General features: G+C 43.9%; 2 protein-coding genes and 2 non-coding genes across 9 annotated transcripts in view; all 4 read left to right on the top strand.

The window, feature by feature from the left end:
• The window catches only part of DENND2B (DENN domain containing 2B), a 153508-nt gene extending 133042 nt beyond the window's left edge, over window positions 1-20466 (top strand). For all 6 annotated transcript variants that reach the window (XM_039553312.1, XM_039553315.1, XM_039553313.1 and 3 more), the window contains 6 exons: window positions 15053-15230; window positions 16259-16300; window positions 17307-17418; window positions 18415-18654; window positions 18938-19024; window positions 19439-20466. In XM_039553312.1, coding sequence (XP_039409246.1) covers window positions 15053-15230; window positions 16259-16300; window positions 17307-17418; window positions 18415-18654; window positions 18938-19024; window positions 19439-19473 — 694 coding nt within the window. In that variant the 3' untranslated portion in view covers window positions 19474-20466. The remainder of the gene's footprint in view (window positions 1-15052; window positions 15231-16258; window positions 16301-17306; window positions 17419-18414; window positions 18655-18937; window positions 19025-19438) is intronic.
• A 1458-nt stretch (window positions 20467-21924) lies between these two features.
• On the top strand, window positions 21925-24702 carry RPL27A (ribosomal protein L27a). Its single transcript, XM_039553318.1, has 5 exons — window positions 21925-21970; window positions 22242-22305; window positions 22736-22811; window positions 23605-23779; window positions 24510-24702. Exons 1-5 carry the CDS (start codon window positions 21968-21970, stop codon window positions 24636-24638), a joined length of 447 nt encoding a protein of 148 aa, XP_039409252.1. The 5' UTR covers window positions 21925-21967; the 3' UTR covers window positions 24639-24702.
• Window positions 23156-23288, top strand: LOC120410177. Its single transcript, XR_005602135.1, has one exon. It is a non-coding gene; the product is annotated as a small nucleolar RNA SNORA3/SNORA45 family (small nucleolar RNA).
• On the top strand, window positions 24117-24248 carry LOC120410178. Its single transcript, XR_005602136.1, has one exon. It is a non-coding gene; the product is annotated as a small nucleolar RNA SNORA3/SNORA45 family (small nucleolar RNA).
• Window positions 24703-24730: the final 28 nt, after the last annotated feature.

Raw genomic sequence — 24730 nt, 5'->3', positions numbered from 1 at the left:
GTCAGTAACCCTTGGTTTGAATGACCATTTGGGATGACTTAATTTCACATAAACCCATGATGAGAATTGTGTAACTAGTCCAGGGTTTCTGCAGTACTTTAGTAGATACATGAATCACACCACGAATATTGGGGCAAGTAGCTTTAGAAAATACTGTTGGTGCATTCCTTCTGACTTTTCCTACAGCATGTTTACTTACCTCATTCTGTTTCTGTTTTACCATTCTTTCAGCACCCACAAGTCTGACTGTAATTCAGATTGACACAGATCTGCATTCCTTCCAATGGCACAGTGATCTGAGTGGGAACTCACAGAAATGGTGCAGCGAAAGTGAGGGCCCTGCTGTGCTGCTGCCAACTGCTGCTCTGCTCTGGAGCTCCCAGTTGTTCCTCTGTAGTGTTCTGTGAACCATAGGCACTGTCCTGCAGGGATGGCTTGCTGTGGGAGAGATCCTCAGTCATGAGGGAGGAGACAGACAGCAGCCATTCCCTGGAGCATTTCCCTGGGACAGCTGGCCTAGCCAATGTCATATAATGCTCGGGGCACTGTGCAGAGAAAATCAACATTTAAACCTACTTTGACAGGCTCGAGGTAGCTTGGCATGGAAAACAGCTGTGTTGCTGATACTGAGGGCTTGTGGTAACCCAGGACTTCATCAGGCAGCCAGGGTTTTACACACATTGCAGCCCTGGCTTGAAGTTCAGGCTTGCCTGTGCAATTACCTTTCTCTTGATAGCTGCCTAGTCCCACAGGCCTTGGAGCAGGGAATAAGAGAGTTCTGCTTACAGGCAGTGTGCTGCTCACCCTTTTGGCACACAGAAAGAGGGCACCAGGACCAACAGGAACCAGAAATGATAAAGATCCCTCTTGGTAAACACATACCCAAACATTGTGCTCTCCTGCAGAAACTGTTACCCAGTGAGCTGTTGTTTCAGTGTGAGAGGGGGCCCTGGGATAGGGGCCATTACACATGAGAAAAGAGAGGATTCAGATGGATCTGAGAGGCTTGGGTGGTTTTGTGGTTGCTCCTGTAAGAAGGGACAGAACCTTTCTTACAAAATGGCTTGGATTCGTATGCTTTTCTATATCCACATATACCCTTTATTGTATCTATATACTTTGTTTCATTTGATAAGAGGATTACAAAATCTGGTGTGGTAGATAAGGTTCTGGATTCAGACTTCTGAACCCTCTGACCTGCTGAGTGTCACATGCTGGAAACATAAGCACCTCTTTCTTATCTTTTGTCTGGTCTGTCTGGGGTCCCAAACACTCTGGGGTGGAGGCTGCTTCTTGCTGTGTGTGTGCAGCAGCTCTGCTTTATTCAGTGTGGACCCTCTCAGCATGGGGATCTAGGAGGTACTGTAAACCAGAAGCTAATAATGAGTCCTTTGACAAAGGCCTGGAGAAAGTGACAGTGGATTTAAATTCAATACTTACTGAGATTTTCGTGGTTTAAATAGGGATGAAGTCTAAAATGAAACACTGGAGTTTACCAGTAATGTGGAAAAAAAAAGTGAAATATCTTACAGGTCCACTCTGTGCCCAAAGAACGAGAGCAGGAAATTAAAATGATTTTACAAGGGTTTGATTTCTGTATGTACCCAAAAACTAGCTTAGAAATAAATGGTGTTGAGGTTTAGGCTTCAAACAGTAAGATGCATTGGGCTTTTGTGGCTGCCTGTTTAGTGGGTCTCCCAGCAATAAATGATTTCACACATTATACAAGTTTGGGAAAGTCATGCCTAGTGGAGTGAGATTCATTCAATAAGTTGTTATTTATGGTTCTTATAGTACCCAGAATGTGCCAAAATTTAAAGTCCTTGGTCTTTGCAGGAAGAAGTTGTTGTTTGTCAACACAGAGAGTGATGCTCCCAAGTAGTGAGGAAACAACAGTGAAGTTCTGAATGACAGCACTGTGAGGTTGCCCTGGTTAGATATGTGCAGTCAGGTTTGGGTATTTTTCCCTCCAATAAGTTGATTATGTATTTTTTCTGCTTGAAATTGGGTGAATAAATCCCTGCAGCTATTTGCTCATCTTCAAAAATGAATGTGAATCTGCCAGCGACCTTTCAAAATTTTGGTCTCCGTGAACAGTCATGAAGACAACAAAGAAACAAAAATAATGATAAAGAAACCTGGAATAATAATAATAATAATAATAATAATAATAATAATAATACCACAACTCTCAAAGAGGTAACTCAAGGCTCCAATTCCTTAAAAATCTGCTGAAAGCACAGCTGAGGTGGTATATCCCATCCCACTTCTAATCCATGTCCCACTGGGACCCCCTGTTTATGTTCCCAACATTCTGCCTGGTCACCCCAACTCTGGAGCAGTCCCATGCCTGCCAGCTGCACAGGAGGAGCTGCTCTAGTGCCATCCTCTGAGGTTTGAAAAGCCGCAGATGCAAAACCAGTGGGTCCTGGGGCTCAGGAACATTGACCTTGCTGCAGGCACAAAGGTAGCAACAGAAAATAAATAGAAAGCAAACACTGGAAGAAAAATACTTCTCTGCTTGTTCTAGTTTTATGCTGGGGAAACAAATTTGTGGATGTGTTTGCTGAGGAGGTGATGTATCCGTGCATGTGAGAACAGTCTCTTTGCCTTTTCCCCGGAATGTTTGGAGAGGGGGAAAGGAAGGCCCTGGACATAGCAATGTCCTTTTGTTATAACCCCATTTTTTATAAATAAAAACCACTCTTGCTGTATCCACTATATTGTGAAGGACTTTGAGGATATTTTGCTTACATTTCATATATGGGTCCAGTCCAATGCCAGCCACAGTCAGTGCGAATGTTTGGATGAGGCTTGTTTTTTGCTGTGGATCCAAATCCTCCAGTATTCCTCTCAGTGGCCTTTCGAAAACTTTTGGGACTGTGCAAGGCTTCTGTAGAGCCCCTGCTCTTGTAAAAGACAAAACAACTTTTCATTGTTGTGAATTCTGGTTTTATATGAGATATTTCAGCTACTTCTCAGTGAAGCAGGAGCATGGGCCTCAGGGAAAAAAAACCCTAACCCTACCCCTCCTGACAGTATTTTGAACTGCAGGAGGAATCTGTCTTCCAGCAACTGTAGAAAGTCCAGGCGAATCCCAGACCTGACCAAAGGTTATGGGCTGGAGACAGAAACACTGACTAATAAAGGACAGAGCATAAATATGTAAATAGTGGGGAAGTCATCCCGCAGGCATGTCTCTGTTAACTGTGGAGCAAAAGGGGAGCAGAGTGTACTTGTATTCAAGGGCAAAGGCTTTCAGAACAAACAGCAGTGTTTCCCTATTCTCACGCACAGACACAGCTTAGGGCTGTCTGTGCTATGCCCAGGATGTTCAGGGAGTGGTGATGCTTCTCCTCATGTTTGAATCTGTTGTTTTGGGGCCATGCTAGAAACTGGCAGCAAGAGTTGTGAGGTAGCCTGGCCCCCATTTCTCGGTGCCTCCCTAAAAACATCCTTTAACCTAGCAGCCAAAATCATAGCAAGATCTTGTAGCTCAAGTTAAAATATTCAAATTTAAATAAGAGATAAGTGGCAGTGTTTCAGTAGTAAATCATTGCTCCTCGGTCCTGTAGCAAGGTCAAGTGGAAAAGCAAGAGTAGCTAAACTCTGGGGCATATTACTGAAGTGCAAGCTCATTCCCTATTTCCTTATTGTTCCCTTTTTATTAACAAAAGTAGGATTTAATTCTTACAAAAGAATCATGGCAATGACAGGTCTGAACAGCTTCACCAGCTGCCTGGGAATGCTCCTTTCCAGTAGCTGTCATCTTGTAACATTTGTAAAGTCCGCCAACCTGCAGTTTAAAAGGTAAAAACATGTGTATTAGTACAGACAGAAGTGTGCTTGGTAAACAGATGTGAGCTTTGGCCAGTAATAAAGATTTCTTTTACTCTCCCCGTCACAAAAACCTCCACAAAAAGAAGGGTGAGAGAAATTTGACAACAAATACATGCCAGAAGCCAACTTGTGAGGGAGAATTTACTGCTGCCAGTCTTTGACTGGCCTGTACCATTTCTGAGCACAGGTTACAGGGTCTTGATAGTTTTTAAATTATCAACTGTGAATTGAAGAAGATGTTTGGAGATGCAAACTACTGAACCTGTGGAATGTGTAATAGCTCACAGATCTTCTGTCTAAACCTGGAAGAAGTATGGATAGCTGACATTTCTTCTGGTGTATTTTTATCCAAAGAACTCTAAGTGCTTTCTTAATACTGGCAGGATTATTGTGCTTGTCTGGTCTGATACGCTGAAGATAAGCTCGAGAATTTCTTTCACTAATTTCTGCAGTGGAAGGAATGAGCCCTTCTATAATTATCCAGTGTGCAATCATGCCTAGTAGACAGAATTTATTCTAGAGCAAAAACATCCATTTCTTATGTACGTAACCAGAGAGCTTCTGTTTCCTCCAGTGAGAGCCAGAGCAGCCCCTGTTGAGGGGGGCTAGCAGAGCTGTCTCCCAAGATTCTTGAGAGAAATTTTGCAGTTTACTCCCTCTTCTCAAGGTACTTACATGATGTACCACTTGGATTACTTTCTCCAGCACTTAGATTGTGTGATGGCTGATGCCAACAGAGCATGGGCAGTAAGAAAATGTGTGTCAGGCAAAAGAGACAGCCCAAGAAACAAAATGAACATTTGAAGTCTCTGGCTTGTTTAATATTCCACAGTCCCAGAGAAAACAACCTAATAGTGACATTTTTAATGTGCAGTAAACTCCAGTGGCATTTTTAGTATGCCATGTCCCAAGAAGGGTAGAGCTTGTGTAATTTTCCTTTTCTTCCTTCCCTCCTCCCCTATTTTCCAGTGGTATTTATGTCACTCCAGGCTTTGGCCAATGCTCTACAGTGAGAAAACATAATTTTTCCACTTACAATTTGTGCAAAAAAATTCTGTGTCTTCCCCATGAAAGGAAATGGGATAAGAAGACGACCATGTTGCTTGGTAATTCCTTTCTGGATTGCTTATTGGCACATGGTGGTAAATTGCAACATCTACCCAACCTGACTTCTTGCTCCTTGCAAGAGGATTTAGATTCCCTCTTTTCAGCTTTTAAATGAGAAGGATTAGGGATTGTTCCTCTCCTCGTTTGGTTACAACCTAGAAAAATACTTCATCCTGCTTTACAACTGTCCTCCTGTTAACAGTGGAGAGGTGGCCTGGGAATCTGAAACCCCCAGTGTGAGGAAGGACTGGTGGGAGCAAAGGTCCCAGTGTGGAAGGAACAAGGAGTTAACACTCCTCTGGGGCACCTGGATTATGGATTCGTGCTAACAAATTGACCTGCAGGAAAGGGACTGGGTAACTCTGTGGATACAAAGGATAACTTTACACTTGGAAATGCTAGGTTTGTTTTTTCTTGCAACCACCTGACAAAGCTTGGGCAGGTAGCTGATGTGTCAAAGCAATGACTTCTTCCCCCAAATCCTATTTTCTTGAAAAGGCAAGTCCTTATTCTGTGGGGCACTTTGCATGTCTTTCTCCAGGGGCCTTCATGTGCCTTGCTTACACACAAGTATTACATGAGCAAAAAATACTGTCTTTGTTAACACCACATTCCCCTTTAATCAACTGTTCTCTGCTTTCTTTTAAATTAAGTACTTCAAAGCTACTCTCTGAGAGAGAGAGCTCTCCTGACAGTGTGTTCTCTGCTCTGCAGCTCTCAGCTCCATGGCATGCAGCCTGGATCTTTGCATGAGCCAGGATTGTGCTTTGCAGGTTATCTGTGGGACCTCACACTGTCTGTCGCCCAGTGTTCCCGAAAGGTGGGGGCTCGGTTCTGAAAATGCAGCTCTTACTGAAATAAAATGTGGCAACTTGTGGTAACTTTTGGAAATTTTTGCAAAATTTGGACGAAAACCAAAAAGAATAGACAGAATGAACCTGCACTTCTTGTTTGATAATATCTCATAATGAGTTGTTTAATTATCAAACTTGAAAATCTGAATTACTTTATGTTACTGAAAAATCCATTGGCTTTAAAATAGGCACCTCTGAGGGCACATCATCGTTCATGGTGTCCATCTCTGTATAGCTGTGCGAGCGTGTTCAGTCAGTGTCAGTGATGGATCCATGCTGGGAGGGTAAAGCAGCACAAACCACGAGAGGATGTTACACACTTAAGCTGAAGGGGATGTGACCAGAGAAGAGTTTACCAATGAAGATGTTGCCCACTCAGTTTTCTGTCAAGTATGGGAAGGAGGGACCACAAAAGGAACACAGATGATGACACAAAATGTTGGGCAAGTCTGCTCCATGAACTGTGCTCATTGACACTGCAGCAAGGTAAACCATGGCTCTGTGAACCAAAGTCAGGGAAAACAATTCCAGAAACAGGGTTGTAACCTTTGGTTCATCATAAAAAAATCTCCTAGCAGGAATCATCAGTAGCACAAAGGAATTGCTGCCTGTGTTGTCCATAACTCACCTTCAGTAGTCACTGGAGCACGTCCCAAAAGTAAGTGCGTTACTGGTGCCCTGCTGATGAGGAACTGCAGCACTGCTTTTGCCAGACAGGTGAAGACATACTGGGATTCCTTTATGACAGTTTTACAAGCTTGGCTGTTCTCATGCTGCCCTGTAGAACGCAACAGATAAAACCTGAAGTGTGACTTACTTCTTGTGAAAGAAGATTTGGGTTTGGGCTGAGCTCATTTTCATGGGGCAAAACTGCCATTTGAGTGGTGTGAGGGTTAAGCAGCTTCAGGCTTTGAGTTGTAAGCACAGTTAAAAGATTTTGCAAAGGACAATAACTGATAATTGGGCTGATGTGATGTGGAAAATATGCATTTCCTTCTCAGTCTAAGTGCCCCCCCTGTCCCTGCCAGTGTTATCTATCACTTGTTTGCATTCCATGAGATATCACAAAGGTCACTTGCAGCAAATGTGTCAGCACTCAAATTAGGGGAGCCACTGTGGTTGGACTCTGCCCTTCACCCCTGGCAAAAGCAAAGTTTGGTTTTCACTTCTGCATCAGGCTGCTGCTCGCCAGGAGGGGAAGAGCCTGGCTCAGGAGGAGTAGATGGACCTGGAGGCTGAGGGCACAGGGTGCAATGGCAGTGCTGCTGGACTGGCAGAGCAATCACTCACCCAGGGAAGTGTTCACTTGTTGAGTAATGTTCTTGCTTTGTCAAGCTCCTGTGCAGAGTGAGGGATTCTCACCTGCTTCTGGACCGAGTTGTTACCTCACTGCTGGTAATACACGTGAATATATGTCAAGGCTGGGTAAGAGATGTTTCAGCCCATAACACACAGGGCAGATCTGTTGTTTGTGCTGTAGGGAGCTCTTTACCCGGTGCCAGAGATTGACTGTAGCAATATTTGTTGCAGTGTGTATGATGATTAAGTCGTGAAATGTTTGGAACTGGCTGCTGAATTTGAGACAGCCCAAATGGACCTGGCTCACCACGATCCTCATGTGAATTGCACGTGTTCCCATCCATCATCACATTTACACTGGAGAACTCCTTATTTGATTCAAACACTAGGAGCAGAGCCTTCCATTGGCAGGTCTCCTGTGACATCAAAAGTAACCTAAAATATGCACATACAGATTTGTCTGTGTTTCCTGAAAAGAAGGAGATCAGGTATTGATCAGAGATACAATATTAACTGCATGCTTCAGACCAGCTACTAAAGACCTCAGGTTGTGGCTCTTAGTTCACCTCTTAAGTGTTTGCTGTATAAAATAAGTCACAATGCAAAATATTACTCTGGCTTTTACAGCCTAAACTCATGCAATTTTCCATGTAATATGAACCCACTCTTTTAAACATCTCATTGATTATTCTAGAGAAGTCAGATTTATTAACAGGAAATTCAGCAACTTCAGAACTCTCTTTTGACTCACATATGCAACCACTCCATCCTAAAATTCCTGCAGACACCCAGATTTTCACAGATTCACCTGAAGGTCAGGTGAGGAGAAGAGCTTGGCAGCAGCAGGGGAGTCCTCCTCCCTGTGTACCCCTACACAGTGTTGGAGCCTTTACAGAGGGATTCTGCCACAGGGAATTCTCACTCCAGGATGTTAAAATCTAATTATTTGACTTTAAAAATAAATTATATTCTAAAAATTAAAAAGAATTTAAATATTAATAATATACTAAAATGAAACTACAATATTTATTAGCTTCAAAAATTACAGTCTCTGGTTCCAACCACCGTAGAAAGGCTTGAAGGAATCTCTGTAGTTTGCCCAACCCCTGAAGGGCTTCTAGAAAAGTAAAAAATTATTCAAATTTCCAAAGCTTCAACATGCCTTGCTGATGAGAGGCTGCCTTTGCAGCAGCCTCTCCCACAGCAGTCAGGGAGCTTGTGGTTCAGAAGGTGCTATCATGTCTTGAGGGCTGGTTTGATTAAAACAGAAGTGGGAAAATAAAGGTCTTTGAGGCTTCATTTCAGCAAAGTATTTCAGCACAATGAAAGTAAATTGAGCCTGAAACTTGTGCTGAAATACTGTGTTGAATCAAAGCCTAAACCATGTCCCCTCATGCTTTAATTGGTGAGGCGAGGCATGAACTGATTGTAACTTCTACTGCTCTGTAATCATTGGAAAGAATTATTTTATTAGTGCCCAGATAGTTTACTGGATTAGAATTAATTTGGGTCAAACAGTAGTATGTTAAGGCCAAATTCTGGTGTTTGTTTTGGTCATAATCTTCTGCTTCTCCCATACAGGTAAATGTATTTGTTGTGGAGGAAACTTTGCAGTTTGAGAATTATTCCTGATAAAACTGGTTTTGCATCTGTCTGCTTAGCAGCAGTGGCTGAAGTGTAGAGCACTGGTTATATTTGATTTCCATCGTGCCACAAGTGGGCTTTGAGCTTCTGTCACCTTCAGCTGTGCTGGTGTGTGACCTTCCCTCCTGCAGCTGCAGCCCCTCAGCATCTCTGGTACTGACAGAGGAGGGGCAATTGGCATCAGACAGCCTCACGTCCTTCCATCTACCTATAGCAACAGCGAGGAACAAGCTTCATCTAATTTGGCTGTGTGTGTGTGACAGAGCTTTAACCGTGTTCATATTAAGTGGTTTTCCCTGGTCCTTGCATTGTTCAGCCCAGCCAGTCACTGTCTTGTCCCTTAATTTTTACATCCTGGCCCTTTGCCCTCCGTTTCCTTTTCACCTGCTCATCAGGCTCCTTTTGTCTCCCTCTCCTCCCAGTTCTGCCTCACAGATCTTAATTTTACCTCCTTGCATTTAATTCAGCCTCTTCCCTGCCTTCCTTTTCTTTTCTTTTCTTCTCTTCCCTTCCCTCAGGTTCCCTGCAGGAAGAAGATGATCTCTTTCTCCCAGAGGAGACTTCATTTCTCAGTACAGCCCAGGGCTACAAAGGGAGGTTCTGCTTAGTGCTAACAATTTATTCTGAAGAAATTAGCAGCTAAATAAGTCTCTTTTTAGTATGCACAAAAAATATTATTTTAAGATGGCTTCTAACATAGCCAAATCAGAGTGAGTTTACACATCACTGGTAGGAGTCCTTGGCACACAGGGCACTCCCTCCTGCCAGCCTTCAAGTCCTTGCCAAAGGATGCCACCCTTTCACAAAAAAGTGCAGCAAAGATGTTTAATATAACAAAATAACATATAATTTCATTTGGTTTTGGAAATGAACTGATCTGATGTCATGCAAGGGGGAATTGGAACAGTTGATCTCCTGAGGTACCTTCCTACCTGAATTACTTTGCTTCTATATAACTTTGCTTTAAATTGGAAAACAAAATGGTTATCCAGAGGCAGACACACAAGCTCAAAAACATCAGTGAAAACAAGTTAAATTCTGAATCCAGATCATGTGAAAATAGTGCCTTACAAATGAAGCAATCCTACAAATAGGGAGGTATCCCAGAGCCATCAGGAATTGCAGGCCTTATGGGGTAGTTCTTTTTGTTCAAAAAGCTGCAAACCCATGAAATTTCTTTGATTTGATTCAAAAGACAAGATTTGAAGATTTTTTTTTCCCTTTTAAGTGTCCTAGAAGTGGTAAACAGAGAAACAGCAATAATTTTGTATGGGAAGAAACACTGTCATGTCTGATAGTTTTATACAGGCTGGAAAACTGGAGACATCCTGCACCATGATAGCAAATGAACTCTCGAATTCTTATTTTATTCCTCTCTGTTGAGGAGTAGTTGGTGGTATCTGGGTTAACGAAAAATGTGTTCTCAGGAATGAAGGACAAACCATTGATGTGGGGGCTCAGGGGGTCTCAGGAGAAGAGCACTTGGGGATCAGAGGAGTCCTGGAGCTGAACGCTCACACTGCAGAGCAGGAAGAAAGCAGCAACATGGTCCTGTTGTCAGCCAGCTCTTCCGACAGGCCAGGCATCCTCAAGGGCTTGCTTCAAAAGCTGGCCTGCAGGAATGCTGCAGGAGCTCCTTACAGACAGCTGGAGTTGGGAGACTGTCACTTCTGATACTGAGAAGTTTTCATTTATATCTTGTCCCTGATGCTATGACTTAGTCTTACCCACCTGATTTATAATGCTGCTCTTATTTATTCTTATGCACCCAGAGAAACCTTTATTTTTTCAGAGCCTTAGAGTGCACTGTATCTGGCACAGCACAGTTCTGCTCCGAATTACTGCCAGTACAGTAACAGCAGTGCTGCCTGCACTCCATCTCCACCCAAAGTGCACCAGTCTGCCACGGTTTTTACTTCCATTTCTCTTTACTTTGATGCTTTTCAAGTTTTCTACTTTGTCCTTTCCACCTCTGCAGCCTGTATGTGTTGGAGTGGAGATGGGGTGAGTCCTTGGCCTGTAGCCTTTCCACAGAGTCCTTTATTCTGCAAACTTCTCCGATTATTTTATCTTGTAGAGTTGTCACAGACCTCTGTCTCTGTCAGACCCTGGAGTTAATCCAGGATCAGGAGAGGCATGGGAGGGTGTAGGAGGGAAGTGTCAGGGATCTGGTTTTGCTACGCAGTTCATCAGCGGCCCAAGGGTAGGAGCTGCCCCAGAAAAGCAGGGCCATAGCCTGTGGTGAGGGTGTGTAACACCCGTGTGAGTCAAGGGGTTACACCTGAGGAGGACAGAGCCTCCAGACTCCAGCCTCAAGTGGGAGGAAGCTCTCCTGAGCAGACAAGGGATGTGTGTCAGCGAGGTAACTCAGTCTCAAAGTGGTTGTGGCTGGAGCATGAATGTGTCAACAAGGCAGATGAAAGACTTCTGCAAACATGGACAAAGCAACATCATTTAATCAGTAGCAAGAAATGAGGAACATAAAAAGGTTGTGGAAAAGTAAACAGTGGAAACACTTTTTTGTGAATTTACATTTTTGGCTACGTTTCTCAATGTGAGGAAGCAGGGAGCCCAGATTTGGAGAGTTGGTCCCAGTCCAGGGCATGGTCCAGAGCACTGGCACAGCACAGAGCTGGCACCAGCCCAGGGTGAAAGAGCTGCTGTGTGGCTTGGCCCTGCATGTAAGGGGTGGCCTCCCTCCTCTCCTGGCTGAGGAAGCTTGTCTGTCCCTCAGGAGAATGGGAAGAAGGGAAGGGATATTTTTGGCTTCTCCTTCAATGGAAATGCCAAAATGACTGGGGGGGTGCATGTGAATAGTAAGGTGGGATCAGGAAACCACATCACAAGTGGTTGTCTGTGCTAGAGGCTTAATCCTGGATTTGGGAGATTCTCAGTGTGTGAGGCTCCCTTGGGTCTGTGAGAAATTCTAGGTGTAGAGGGGGAAGTGGGAAGGAATATGACTGTTGGCTATTGTTACAAAGAAAAGAGAGTTACCAAGGGTATTTGTGGAATATTTCCATTGGGAGCAGAAGGTGTAACGGCATATGACTTCAGCAGTTTGAGAGAGTAGGGGACTTGCAGCGTGCAACAAACCACAGTCCTTGAAACAAGCACAGCCAGCACCAACATCCCAGTGAGGGCAGTGTCCATTCCCTGTCCAACAGCGTGTCCTTCTCAGAGTGTGCTAATTGTGCTGTGATAAGATACAGATACAGCCTAAGCTTGTAGTTACTTGCTGGTTGGCCAAACTAGACATTGCTACCAGACATCCTCCCTATCTAAAGGACAAAAAGGTTCTTGTTAAGTCACAGTCATTTGCTTTTTGACATAGACTTAAACCGTCTAAGCAGTCTCCAAAATTCAGCAGAGTCACAGCTATGTCTGAAATTCCGGTGCCTCAGCTCTTAGTCTGAGCTTGTGTCTCCCCAGCCAGCAACGCAACAAGGAAAAGGTTCTGTGTGCTATCATGAGAAAATGATTTGGGAAACAAAATAGCCCAGAGGAACGTAAATCAACTTTGAGTGGGAAAGAAGCAATGATGTATTTTGCCTGTAACATGATAAATTCAAGAGAAATTTGTCATTAAGAAATGTCTCAATATACTTGTATAATCTTGTATTATTACCTTCACGGGGAGAAGATCAAACACTGAAGGTTTTTTTAATCTAGTGCATAAAAGGCATAGAGAGAACCAAAACCTTGGCAAATTCCAAATAATTTTTTTACAAGATGACAACCATGGAAATAAAGAAGTGTTTTCCAGTACAACAACAGCTAGAACATTATGCAGCATTCCTTTAAAACTGCACAGACCAAATGGAAAAGCCCACTCTCCAAACCAGCTCTCTGGAACTGCCCTAGAGTATTAAAAGTGAAAATATTTTGAAAATCTAACTTGGACTATTCTGTTGCTTTACTTTGTGTGCTTCACACACCTTAAAGAAAATAAACCATCTGACCTTACTGCTTAATTCTCATAAACAAGAACAGTTGGATAATGTGTGGGTTGCACATTTTGAAAGGAGAAACTGGAGCAGACTTGGTTTCCCAGGGTAGGCCCTTCTTTTTTACTTTATTAAATATGCTTCTCATCGATAATATCCCTTTAAAAGGATCTGAACTGTATTTTAGAGATTTAGGCTGGGGGTACCCTTACACCCATCATCTCTGAATTTTACCTTACAAAATGTGAAATTTCACTGAAGTGAAAGGTGTGTATCCATTCTAAATATGAATCTTTCCAGCTAGGGCAGAGACACAGGCACTTTGTCCTTTGTGGGAGCAGTGTCCAGGACAGATGGCAGCAGGAGGTTCTGGGGGCTGAAAGCTTGGAGGGAATGTTTGATGGGGATGAGATGTCCCACAGGGAAAGATTTTTCTGAGGCTGAATTTGAAAAGCTGTGTGCAGAGTCCTAAAATTCAGAGGCCGAAATGCTGACAGGGTGGTGGCGTGACTCCCGTGGGGTGCTGCTGCAGGACAGCCCCATCATGGCTGCTCCCTGTGCTCTGCTCTGCCCCAGCCAGCTCCCGGGAAAGCGCAGGAAGAGATTCCAGTGTCCTGGGCCAGAGCCTGAAGCCTCCCCTAGCGTGGGAATACCACGCACAAGAGGATGCAGGGGCTGATTTACGTCACAGCACTGCGTGTAAAACAACATGTTACAAAAGGGCATTTTATAGAAAGGAAAAAAAAACTCACTGAAGAGCAGAAGAATGTTTGCTTTCCTGCTTTTAGCTTAACATGGCTCTTTCTTTAGTTGCTCAGCTAAGATGACCGAATTTGTAGTAGGTAAAAATGCCAGGGAGTCATTGAAGTGATCTTGAGAAAGTGCTGGCAGTCTATACCATCCACAGCTCTTCCAAAACACACCACTGTGCTTTTTGTGGGAGATGCTTGAGACCAAAATATGCCACAATGGCAGCACCATTGCCTGTTATATATAAAAATATAAATTAGAGAAATGCATCATTTTACAAGAACCTTGTGTCAGGCAACATATGTTATAAACCCATGCTGGGATTGTCAGATCTTAAAGGAAGTGTCATTAAAACCAAACCGCAGATTATTTGCAGTAAAAGACAATATTTGTTCTTCCCCAACTTTTTCTCTCTTTGTCCTCTAATTCTCACATTTCTCATTAGCAAACTTTGAAGGTTAATCACTGAAAGGAACAGACAGGTGAAACCTTTCCTCTGGCCTTGGAATAATCCACAACTAAAGTAAAAATGCTCATGAAGGTTATTCTGGTGGAGGTCTGATGCCACCTAAAGTCTCAACCAAGTCTTGCAGTAGAAGAAATGAGCATCTCTCCCCGGCATTTTAAAGCAGTAACAGCTCTGCAGTTATTATTTATAGTTCTTTGTGGCTACATTAAGCACAGCAGAAGTTTGCAGTGTGAGAAAATTAGTTCAATCATACTGGATCAAAATTTCTGTCACCTCAGCCAGCAAGAGGCAGATGTTGTATCTGTGATATGGGGAACCTGTCTTTATTTCCCTGATGCTAAAACTCGCTTGGTAATGATGTTCTTTAATTTTTAACATTTGGAAACCATGTGACTGCAAAAGAGAATCAGATTCAGTAGATGGAAGGACAACATATGCATGACATTTTCCATGATAATATCAAGCCTTAAATTTAGGAGATACCAATTTTAGAGTACTCTGCTGGGCAGGATCAATACCTTTATCACTGAAGTTGGTTAATAAGCCCTTTAAAAAGTATTATAATAAAAATATGCTGTTGTCAAAAATACACAATCTTTGAAAATTGTGTTGCTTTTACCAGCTTTCCTTTGGAATAAGTATTGATTACTTTGGAATAAGTATTGATTGTTTTTATATCTGATTTGGTATTTCTTGAGGATTTTAATTTCAATTTTATTTTACTTTTCATTTTCCTTTGTTCCTGCATTAGCGCTTGACTTAAGAACAATACTATTATGCATTTTTACTACTGATGTGGTCATAACAGGCAAGATATGAAGTTGCTTTTGGATTTTAAGCATTGTTCAAAGTGGCTGCTTTTGAGTGCTTTTGGGAAGATTGAATCTTGACTTCTAAATCCAATCATCTCCTGACTACTACAAAGCAAATGGATTTGGGGTGTTTACCTTTAGTTTGAAGTCTCCTGTGAACTACCACACTGCACAGTACAGAGAGGGTATGGACTGGAAGGGGACTAAGGCTGTCTGAAGTCAGAAGTGACAGAGATGGGCACTCGTATTTCAACAGGCAGAGTTTCTCAGCAGGTGGAAGGCGTTCTGAACCGAGAAAAGCCTTTGCTAACCTGGTTGTTCCTCTCTCCCCAGCACCCTGTCGAGCTGCTCCCACGCCGTAGTGGCCCTGCTGTACCCGTTCTCCTGGCAGCACACCTTCATTCCTGTCCTGCCCTCATCCATGATTGACATCGTGTGCTGCCCTACCCCCTTCCTGGTGGGACTGCTCTCCAGCTCTCTGCCCAAACTCAAGGACCTGCCCGTAGAAGAGGTAGGAGCTGCCACCACAATTGTTTGCTTGGAGTAAAGCTGGCCTCTCCCAAGAGAGGGCTGCCATTGGCACATAAATCCTCACGTTTAATTTTCAATCTGCCTTTTTGTTTCTTCTCTGCCTGCTTCTCATGGGCAACTGCCTCTTGGCAAAACTGCAGCAGTAGCTTTACTCTTCTCTTTTATTCTGCCCCTCTTCCATATTTGGCACCTTGACAGAGACAGGTGAATATTTACGTGGTCACAAGTAAGGGTGTAAATATGCTGATTTGTTCTGGAACAAGAGGAAGCCATCTGCTATGACACCTCTGAATCCTAATGGAAGTTGTGCATGAAGCCATAGCCCACCCAGGAAACAAAACCTTTAACAATTTTAACTTCTAAGACTTTGTTGATACTGTATTGGAAATCAAATGAGAGTTGTACTTCATCAGCTCTTCTGGTAAAATACCACAAAAGTATTCACGGGCACAGTCTTCTCTCTTGCTCCTATTAGTTTCCTGTCATTTTTCTAAGGAATTTTCTTGTGCTTGCTTCCAAGGCCCTGTGTGCCTCTGGCCCATGTAAATATCTAATCCATTTTCCTTCCACTTTCTTAACATTGCTCTTCCACATCTTTCCAGCTCCATCTCTCAGCTTTGCTGCTTTGTTATTTTCAGAAGCCCTTCGGAAGCCCTGCTGCTTCCAGTGACACTGTTTTCTTTAAACCCCTCTGACACATTTTTGAAGTGCATGTTAACAAAAATTATTAGCAATAACTTGAGTAGATTTAAGAAAAAAACCCTTTTAGCTTTTTTTTTATATTAGTCTAGTATGAGATCTGTTGTATCTATGTTAAATTAGATTTTTAGCTCTAAAGAATACCTTCATGTTGTTTCATAAAGCACACAACCTCTTGTTTCACAGTAGGAATTTGATTCATGTTGAGGCTTGTTCAGCAGATGATCTTTTGCTATTAAAAAGCAATGAACAAATGAATGTTTTCTGTATCTTCAGGTATATTTCACTGCAGTGTTTTCTTTTCTTTAGGCTTTGATGGTTAACTTGGGATCTGATCGATTCATCAGACAGGTAAAGTACAGCTCAGAATGCTGCTGTGCAGTCTAGCAAGCTGTTTACTCCTACAGTATGATTGGGTTTCTTTGATCAGAGAGATTTGGCAGGACTTGTGTGTGCAAAGGGAAAGCGATTAGGGAGAAAAAAAGGTTCTCATTTTCTGTTCCACCTGCAAATAAGAACTTCTCAGGTATGCAGAAGGGATTGAGGCTGTGATTGTAAGAAGGAATCAAGAACTGTATTCACAGTGGAAAGAAAACATCCAAAGATAATAACATCACCTTAGCAAGAAAACTCACACTGTTGGAAGTGAAAAGGACAAAAATTGCAAAGAAAATTCCTGATTGAGAGCACAAAAGTGGAGAATAGTTTAATGTGGTAGGAAAAGCAGGAGCCTTGTAAGTAGGGAGATGAGAGATCACCATCTCCTGACAGTCACGTGGCACTAAATAATTTCAAGAACATCCATCTGCAGGTTGGATGAAGAAAATTTTGTGTACAATTCCCTGGATGTGGCTGATGAGCAATGGCTGCTGAGCTAAGGCTTCCGTGTCTATTTGGCTTCTGCTGAAGAAGCATTAAATAAGATGGAGAGACCAACAGGGGCAAGACTCAGAAAACAAGATAAACTGCAAAATAGTAAAAACAACTGTCAAGGACGAAAGGAGCTGTCTAAAACCAGCTACAGCAGCTGTGTGTACACCTAGCAAGGCTTCACTTGATGTGTATTCAGTTAAACACAACTATTTGGACTCTTTGTCATGTAAAGAGCTGATTCCACATTCTGTGTTTACCTGTTCTTTGGATTATCATTCCTGACTTTAATCTTATTAAGAATGACAAGAAATTTTGTTTAGGAGTATTTGTTAGTTGCACATAGATCTTCATTATTTTATTTATGTAGCTGTGACAGTAGCAGATACAAATATTTTTCATCTGAATTTTAAACCTTCTGGAAGTATTTGCTGTAGTTCCTGCAGAGATTAATTTGGCTTAAGGGTTTTCTTTTTTCCTCTATCAGATGGATGATGAAGACACACTATTACCTAGAAAATTGCAAGCTGCTCTGGAGCAGGCTCTAGAGAGAAAGAATGAACTGATAAATCAGGATTCAGATAGTGATTCAGATGACGGTAAGTTCATTTGGAAACAGGGACTTGTGTAAACAAACGTAGGTACAACTGTGACTTTCCATGCAGGAGAAAGAAAAATGGGACTTGACATCTCAAATACCTTTGGTGACATCAAAGGTTGTCTCTGAGCACACAGGGAATGAGACTGATGGCATCAACCCACAGTAATACCTCACCCATGACTTATTTTCATTTCTTTGTAAATGACATGGACTCCTGTGGGTCCCTCTGAACCTTTGCTCAAACAGAGCTTTGCAGTTAACTTGGCCCTAACTCAATCCAGCTAATTCTCCAAGCTTAGGGGTGTGTCTGAGTTTGGAGTTGGTCTTGGCACTCATATTTTCAGGGGAGAGAAGCAGGTTCCACCAGGAAAGAGTTTTAGTGCAAGGCAGGTTGAGTTGGCTCTGAAGGTTCGTATTTCTCTTCAGCAGTGATAAAAACAGCCCAGGGTGAATTGAGATGTCTGTGGTTAAAAGGTATGGAACAGGCCCCTATTCAGTCTTTGAAATTTATTTCTAGTCATATGTATTACATATATAAAACTGTTTTAACATCTCAGAGACTATGAAAACCCAAATTCTACAACAGACCCTTTTGGATCAGTTTTTGGTACAGGCTTATTATCCTCAGGGAAAAATATTTTAATACTGAGTCATTCAGAAGTTTCTGAAGAGAACTTGCTCAAGAGTGAAAATAGGAGGTATAATTTTGATGAAACACCCATCAAATGTTTAATTTTCTGAGCTGTTTCCTGAGGATTTGTAATTGTCGTTGACTCTTGGTCACGGAACACCAATTCTGCAGACTGGCACTCGTGGTTATGGCGCTGTCACCCTCTCCACGTGCATCCAGGTGTGGAGGGAGCCGCTGCAATTCCCCTCAGTTGTTAGCATGGCATCAGGGAACCGGGAGATGCTCAACCTGGCCCTGCGGGGATAATGCTGACAGCTCTGGTAGCAGCTGATTTTGGTGTCTTATTGCCGCCTTATTTTGCAGAATGTAACACCCTGAATGGATTAGTGTCTGAGGTTTTTATCCGATTCTTTGTGGAGACAGTTGGCCATTATTCCCTGTTCCTAACCCAGAATGAAAAAGGAGAGCGTGCCTTCCAAAGGGAGGCTTTCCGTAAATCTGTGGCCTCCAAGAGTATCCGCCGCTTCTTGGAAGTTTTCATGGAATCCCAAATGTTTGCTGGCTTCATCCAGGACAGAGAGCTGAGGAAATGCAGGGCAAAAGGTAAGGGTGGGTGTTTCCCCTGCGGTGCGGGTTTCGCTGTTCCGCTCCTGTCCCGCGGAGAGCGGCAGTGTCCGTCCCCGTGCGCTCGCCGGGAAAGCGGAAACGCATCCCTGAGGTCCTGCCCGCTCAGCCGGAAGGTGGCTGCGAGCGGAGGCTGCCGGAGGCACTGCCCGCGCCGGGGCCGGGAGTCGGGGCCGGGAGTCGGGGCTGTGCGCGGGGACCGCGGCATGCGGGATCAGCCGGACACGGCTCACCCCGGCGTCCTTGTCTCCCTCTGCCACAGGGCTCTTCGAGCAGAGGGTGGAACAGTATTTGGAAGAGCTCCCGGACACGGAACAAAGTGGAGTAAACAAGTTCCTGCGAGGCCTCGGTGAGGAAAACCTTTAGAAGTATTTCTGAAATGAGTTTTCATGGTGGTGGTGGGTTTTGATTTTTTTTTTTTGTTGGGTTTTTTTTTTGTTGGGTTATTAGTGAAATAAGGTAGTCAAGCAGTTTCAGCATGATAGGAAATACAAAAATGAAAAAATGAAAACATAGTTAAAGGTGATAAAACCAGATTTAGTTACGATCCTTGTTAACACTTTCATTTTCACTTGCGGATGGGGGAACCATAATCGAGGAGTGGAACAGGAAGGGTCTGAGCAGTTGGTGTTCCGTAACTCCGCTCTCCCTGCTGGTGCCGAGTAGAAGAGTTACCCCACAGCAATTCCAAGTTAGACCCATTTGCTGTCACTTTTGATTGACTTTTGGTATATGCTAGAGACTGACGGTGTGCTTCCTTTAGGTAACAAGATGAAGTTCCTTCACAAGAAGAACTAGCTCCTTCCTGCTGAAACACCAGCCCAAAGACTGTTTAATGGCACTGCGCGAGACACCTGCAGCGTTCCAGAGTGTGGAGAGGGAGGAGAGCGGAGCGAGCTGAGGGCAGCTCCAGGCGGTGACTGATGCTGTCGGACAGTGTGCCATGTGATGGCTCCTCCATGTACTTGGGTAGAGTTTGTACATAATGTGCTGTAAGCTTTTGTAACTGATTTTGTAATGAGCGAGAAAACTGTGGTAAATATTTGTATATTCCTGAGAATAACAGGTGCTTGTTTTTTTCTTTAGTATGAGTTGAGTTATGCTTGGTGCAAAAATGAGTAGCTGATAATGTGCAGCTGACTGTCTCAGCAAAACCACTGACTTCAAGGGATGTTTGATGCCTGAACACTGCAGGGTGAATGAGCTTGGGTACGTGGGAGAGGTTGTACGCACGGGGCCGCCCTGGTGCGGCACAGGCGCTTGTCTGTTTGTTTGTTTCCTTCTAATTAATTTTAAAAGAGAAATACAAAGTAACTTGATAATAAGGTACTTGGTTCACATTGCAAAACCTCCACTAGGTTTGAACTCTGGTCAGTAAACTCCTTGTAACCCATTCTGCACTAAGACTGCTAAGCCTGGGGAGATCTCAGCTCTCTGACATGCAAGCTGCAGCGAGTAGGTACAGTACAGCCTTTCCTAATGTATGTATGTATGGATCCTAATAAACTCTGTAAATAGACCTATTTGTTTATATTCATTGCACACCTCTGCAGTTCCTCATGTGGAGCAGGTACAAACCCAGCAACTTGCCTGTGATTTTTAAATGAATTTCTAATTAAAATGTAAAGTGGTTATTACGAACCTGTCTTTTGGTAGGTTTGCTATTTCATGGCATGTAGTTTGGGTTTTCTTCAATGTTTTTCACTGGGGCTAAGACAAGGCATTTTATATGCCTTTTCAAAAAATTTTATCCAGCAGAAGCATCTATTAAAACACTTTTTTCATGTGTTAGCAGCGAATAATTTTATCATATCACAGATACTGCTCTTGAGCTATAGTATTTTCAGGTTGGCTTTGTGTTGTGCATGGTGCTCAAGTGTCACATTCATCCTTGATCTGGAAACAGAACTCCTGTTGAGGTTCTGTAAGTTTTCCCATAGTCTGAAGAAGAAAATATAAAATGCTTCAATATGTTGCAAGTCTGACAGATAATAAAAATTAGCTAAAGCCGCTTACCTTTAAAGGAAACCCACCACGCTTTGTGTTTCGGCATTCGCAGCGATTGCTGTAGTTAGATCGACTTTGAGGCTTGCGCAATTCCTAACCTGACAGTGGTTCTGGTTTGCTATCAGCCTCATAGAGCAAATTTGAGGGGCTATTCACTAAAAAGGTGAAGTCGTTTCCTTTTTCAATTATCTCCCTCACACTCGAAAATACACAAAAGCTTTTTAAATGCACATGAAACGTCTGTAAAATACCAGGTGCTTTTGATTCAGGGGAAATGTCATCACAACTGGTAACTCCCATTAGTTTTACTCTCTAATGTCACTTGTATAGGTGGCTTCTGGCCTTTTTATAAACAACAGCTGCTAGTAAATGTAGGGGGACATACTTATTCCTCTGAAGAAAATGATGGATAAAACTATCAGGATGTTCTGTGGAATTACTGCAAAGGCAAGACAAAGCCATGGAATGCTGATGTACAATAATGTGGCACTGTAAAACCCATCTCCTGTGCCAAAGCTGTTTTCCTCCATTTGCAATTTAAAAATTTAGGGAGAAAGCTTTTAAACATTGTATTATCCATCAACATGTTCCCGCTTTTGTAATGTGAATCAGAGGATACTACTAGACAAGGTGAGATCATGTCCCAAAAAGACTGTAGGTGCCTCCTTGATCCTCACACTGCAGCTGTATAAAACAGCCCTTGTGTTACCTTGGAGGTCTGTGTCTGAAAGGATCAGATGAACAAAAACCAAGGAGTGCATTATTTTCCCTACTAAATTCGTTGTTAAAACTAATGGTGTTCCTGAGCATGGAACACTGTAAGTGCACCAGGGAAATCCTGAAGAAAAATAAATCCAGTGCAGAGGCCTGTGTTTAAAATTGGTAAAGTTTTGTTTAAAATCTTAACAGTACAAAATCCATTAAAAAAACCCCTAGGAACCAAGCTTAAGAAACAGTAACACTCCAGGAATTCACATTCCAGTGTGGCAAATAATTGTGTTTAAGGACGTAGTTTTCATTTTCCCATTGTTACGGATGTTTAATAAAGTGACCAAACTTGCAAGTGTTCCTAAATTCTGGTCGAAATGCTGCTTTTCCGCGGCGGGAACAGGCGCGGAGCTGTGCCCGGCTGTGGGCGGAGCACGCACCGCCCCTCAGAGCTCCGCCCTGTCCTTCCCGCCTCAGCGAAGCCTCGCGAGATCTCGGCCCCGCCCGCCCGCCCCCCGCGTCTTTGCCCGCTCTCGCGAGAGCCGCGCCCTTTCTCTCTTTCGCGCACGCCGACAAGATGGTGGGAGCTGCGTCCGGGCCGGGAGGGGATGGGATGGAATGGGACGGGATCGGGACCCCGCGGCCGCCGTGCCTCGCTCCCGCGGTGGGACGGGCCTGCGGAGTAGCGGAGGGTGGTGGGGAGGCGCGTCTCCGAGCCCGCGGCGGGCGGGAGCGGTGCGGGGAGGCCGGTCCGCCATGGCGCCCGGGTGTGCGGGCCCCGGGGCGGGCGCGGGGTTCTCCTGCCGCTCGCTGCCCCCCTCACTCACGGCTGCTCTCCCCATTCCCCGCAGCCTTCCAGGCTAAGGAAGACCCGGAAACTGAGAGGTCACGTCAGCCACGGCCACGGCCGCGTGGGTGAGTGGAGAGGCGGCCGCGGGTGCGCTTGGGCGGCGCGGCCCTGCCGGGGCTTCCCCGGCACTGAGGGGATGCTGCTACCCTTCCCGGATCCCAGAAAAATGGGGCTGTGGCTGCAGGGGCCCGCCCGCATTGTGCGAGGTGGTGCTGAAGGCCGCAGCCTGCGGGGGCAGCTGCCAGGTGATGGCCTGATCGAGTCTTGCACGTTTTAGACTCCCTGGATTTGTAACTTAAGCAGTGCTCAGCCGATCAGTACTGGATATGCGACATCTTAAACTTACAGAGCAGTGCAGTCTCCCTTTTTAACTCTGTTCATTCCTACCTTGTCACACGACACGATAGAATAGCTAGTTTAATTAGTTTAAATTGGTATTGAAAGTATCTCTAAGTATTATATGTAATATTAATGTAACAAAATTTTTCTTCTTAGGCAAACACAGGAAGCATCCTGGAGGACGTGGTAATGCTGGTGGTTTGCACCATCACAGGATTAACTTTGATAAATAGTAAGCTAACGTTCTAAATATATACTAGCAACATGTATGCTCCTGAAGTAGAAGCAACTAACTTTTATATGTGAATAAACAAGTTTTCTTGCAATCCTACATTTTTTCTTTTAATGGGAAGTGTGGCATTATAGCTCCTCATGTCCCCACTTACCCTAAAATCAAAGGCCTTTTCACTTGGAATGTTGGAGTTCAGTGCAGATTTAGGTAAAGTTGGCCAAATTTGCCCGTTACAGTGTGTTCCCTGCTTAACAGTGCTCACACAGCAAATTCAGAATGCAGTGTTGAATCCAAACTGCATCCTGTTATCTGCATCCTATAAAGGTGAGGGATGTTCTCTGATTCCCGAGACTATAGAGTCACATCTGGGCGCTGCCTGTGGTCCTGGTGTGCTGGAGTCCTCGGACAGGAACCACTAATCTCTATTCACTGGCTGTGCCATTCCTGGCTCAGTCAGTCACCGGGTTAGTGACAGCTGTGCCAGAACTCCCCAGGCAGGGCAGGCGTCTCTGGGCTCATGGAGTTCGGGCTTCCCTGGAAATACACAGTCACCAGTGAGGGGGATTGAGTTGTGAGTTCAAGGGAGAAGAAACACTTGGAGTAATTTTTCCTTGGTTTGGATACTAATCGTTACTGCGCCTAAGTCCTACATACATTGATATGGAAAAAGGTATAATGTGACATTTTGATTACTTCGATCATGTAAGATGCTTGTTCCAGTGTCAGTTTGTAGTTCTGCTTGTTCAGGATGAATTAAAAATGTGATATAATGTGGAATGTGTTTCTTTCACAGTCACCCTGGTTACTTTGGAAAAGTGGGCATGAGACACTATCACTTAAAGAGAAACCAGAAGTTCTGTCCCACTGTCAACCTGGACAAGCTGTGGACACTGGTCAGTGAGCAGACGAGGCTCAACTACGCCAAGAACGAGGCCGGACTTGCCCCGGTCATTGATGTTGTGCGCTCGGTGAGTTCCTGCTCGGACTCAGCCCTGGCATTCCTGCTCTCCATGAGTGCCTGAGCTTTGCCTGTCCCACTGGGGAAATGCTGAACTGCAGATAAGCTCCAGTGCTTTAGTTCTCCATAGAGGTTCTTGAGACAGATCTCTTGGGCTGTAAGTAGTTAGAGAGGCACTTAGGCTGTTACATTTTTTCCTGTAAGAACTTTTTCTCCTATTGGTGTGTGTTTGTGGACAGGCACTGCCCTCCTTTGGGTAGGTGGTGAAAGATGGCTCGTTTGAAATGTTCCTGAAGGCATGTACAGAACTTGACATTGTGTGAGACCAGTTCTGCCCCTTGTCCACCCTCGAGACTAGAGTCACATCTCCACATGTGTGGTTGTCTTGGTGTGCTATAGTTCTCGGACAGAAACATCTGATCCATATTCACTGGCTGTGATGTCCTGTGTCTCAGCCAGCCACCGAATCAGGGACACTGCTCTGCCAAGTGCTGATGTTCTGCCTCCCAAATCAAACACCTGCCTTGGCCACTTGGGCCCCACTTCTCACCAGCAGTGACTTCAGCAGCTGTTGTGTTAATGGTCATGTGTCGTGATTGTCCTTTTATGTAATGAATTGCTGGATGAGGTTATGGTGATCATGGTTTTGTTTTTAACTGGTGTGTGCTTATAGACAGGCCTGAATGTCGGAGCCTGCAAGCTGATTACGAACACTGAACTTGTTCTTTAAATCTTTCTAGGGCTACTACAAAGTGCTGGGCAAGGGGAAGCTGCCCAAGCAGCCTGTCATTGTGAAAGCAAAGTTCTTCAGTAGAAGAGCAGAGGAGAAGATCAAAGAAGTTGGTGGTGCCTGTGTGCTTGTGGCATAGAAGTTTCTGTTTTATTCAAATCTTTTGAATAAACACAATGCATAAAGTGAGCTGATTTATAGAAGTTTGGGTTGTTCTGATTTTTCTTTCCT

Source organism: Corvus cornix, chromosome 5 (assembly GCF_000738735.6).
Source record: "Corvus cornix cornix isolate S_Up_H32 chromosome 5, ASM73873v5, whole genome shotgun sequence".
Lineage (NCBI taxonomy): Eukaryota > Metazoa > Chordata > Aves > Passeriformes > Corvidae > Corvus > Corvus cornix.
The sequence above is the reverse complement of the archived record's forward strand: the minus strand, read 5'-3'. Positions and strand labels throughout refer to the sequence as shown.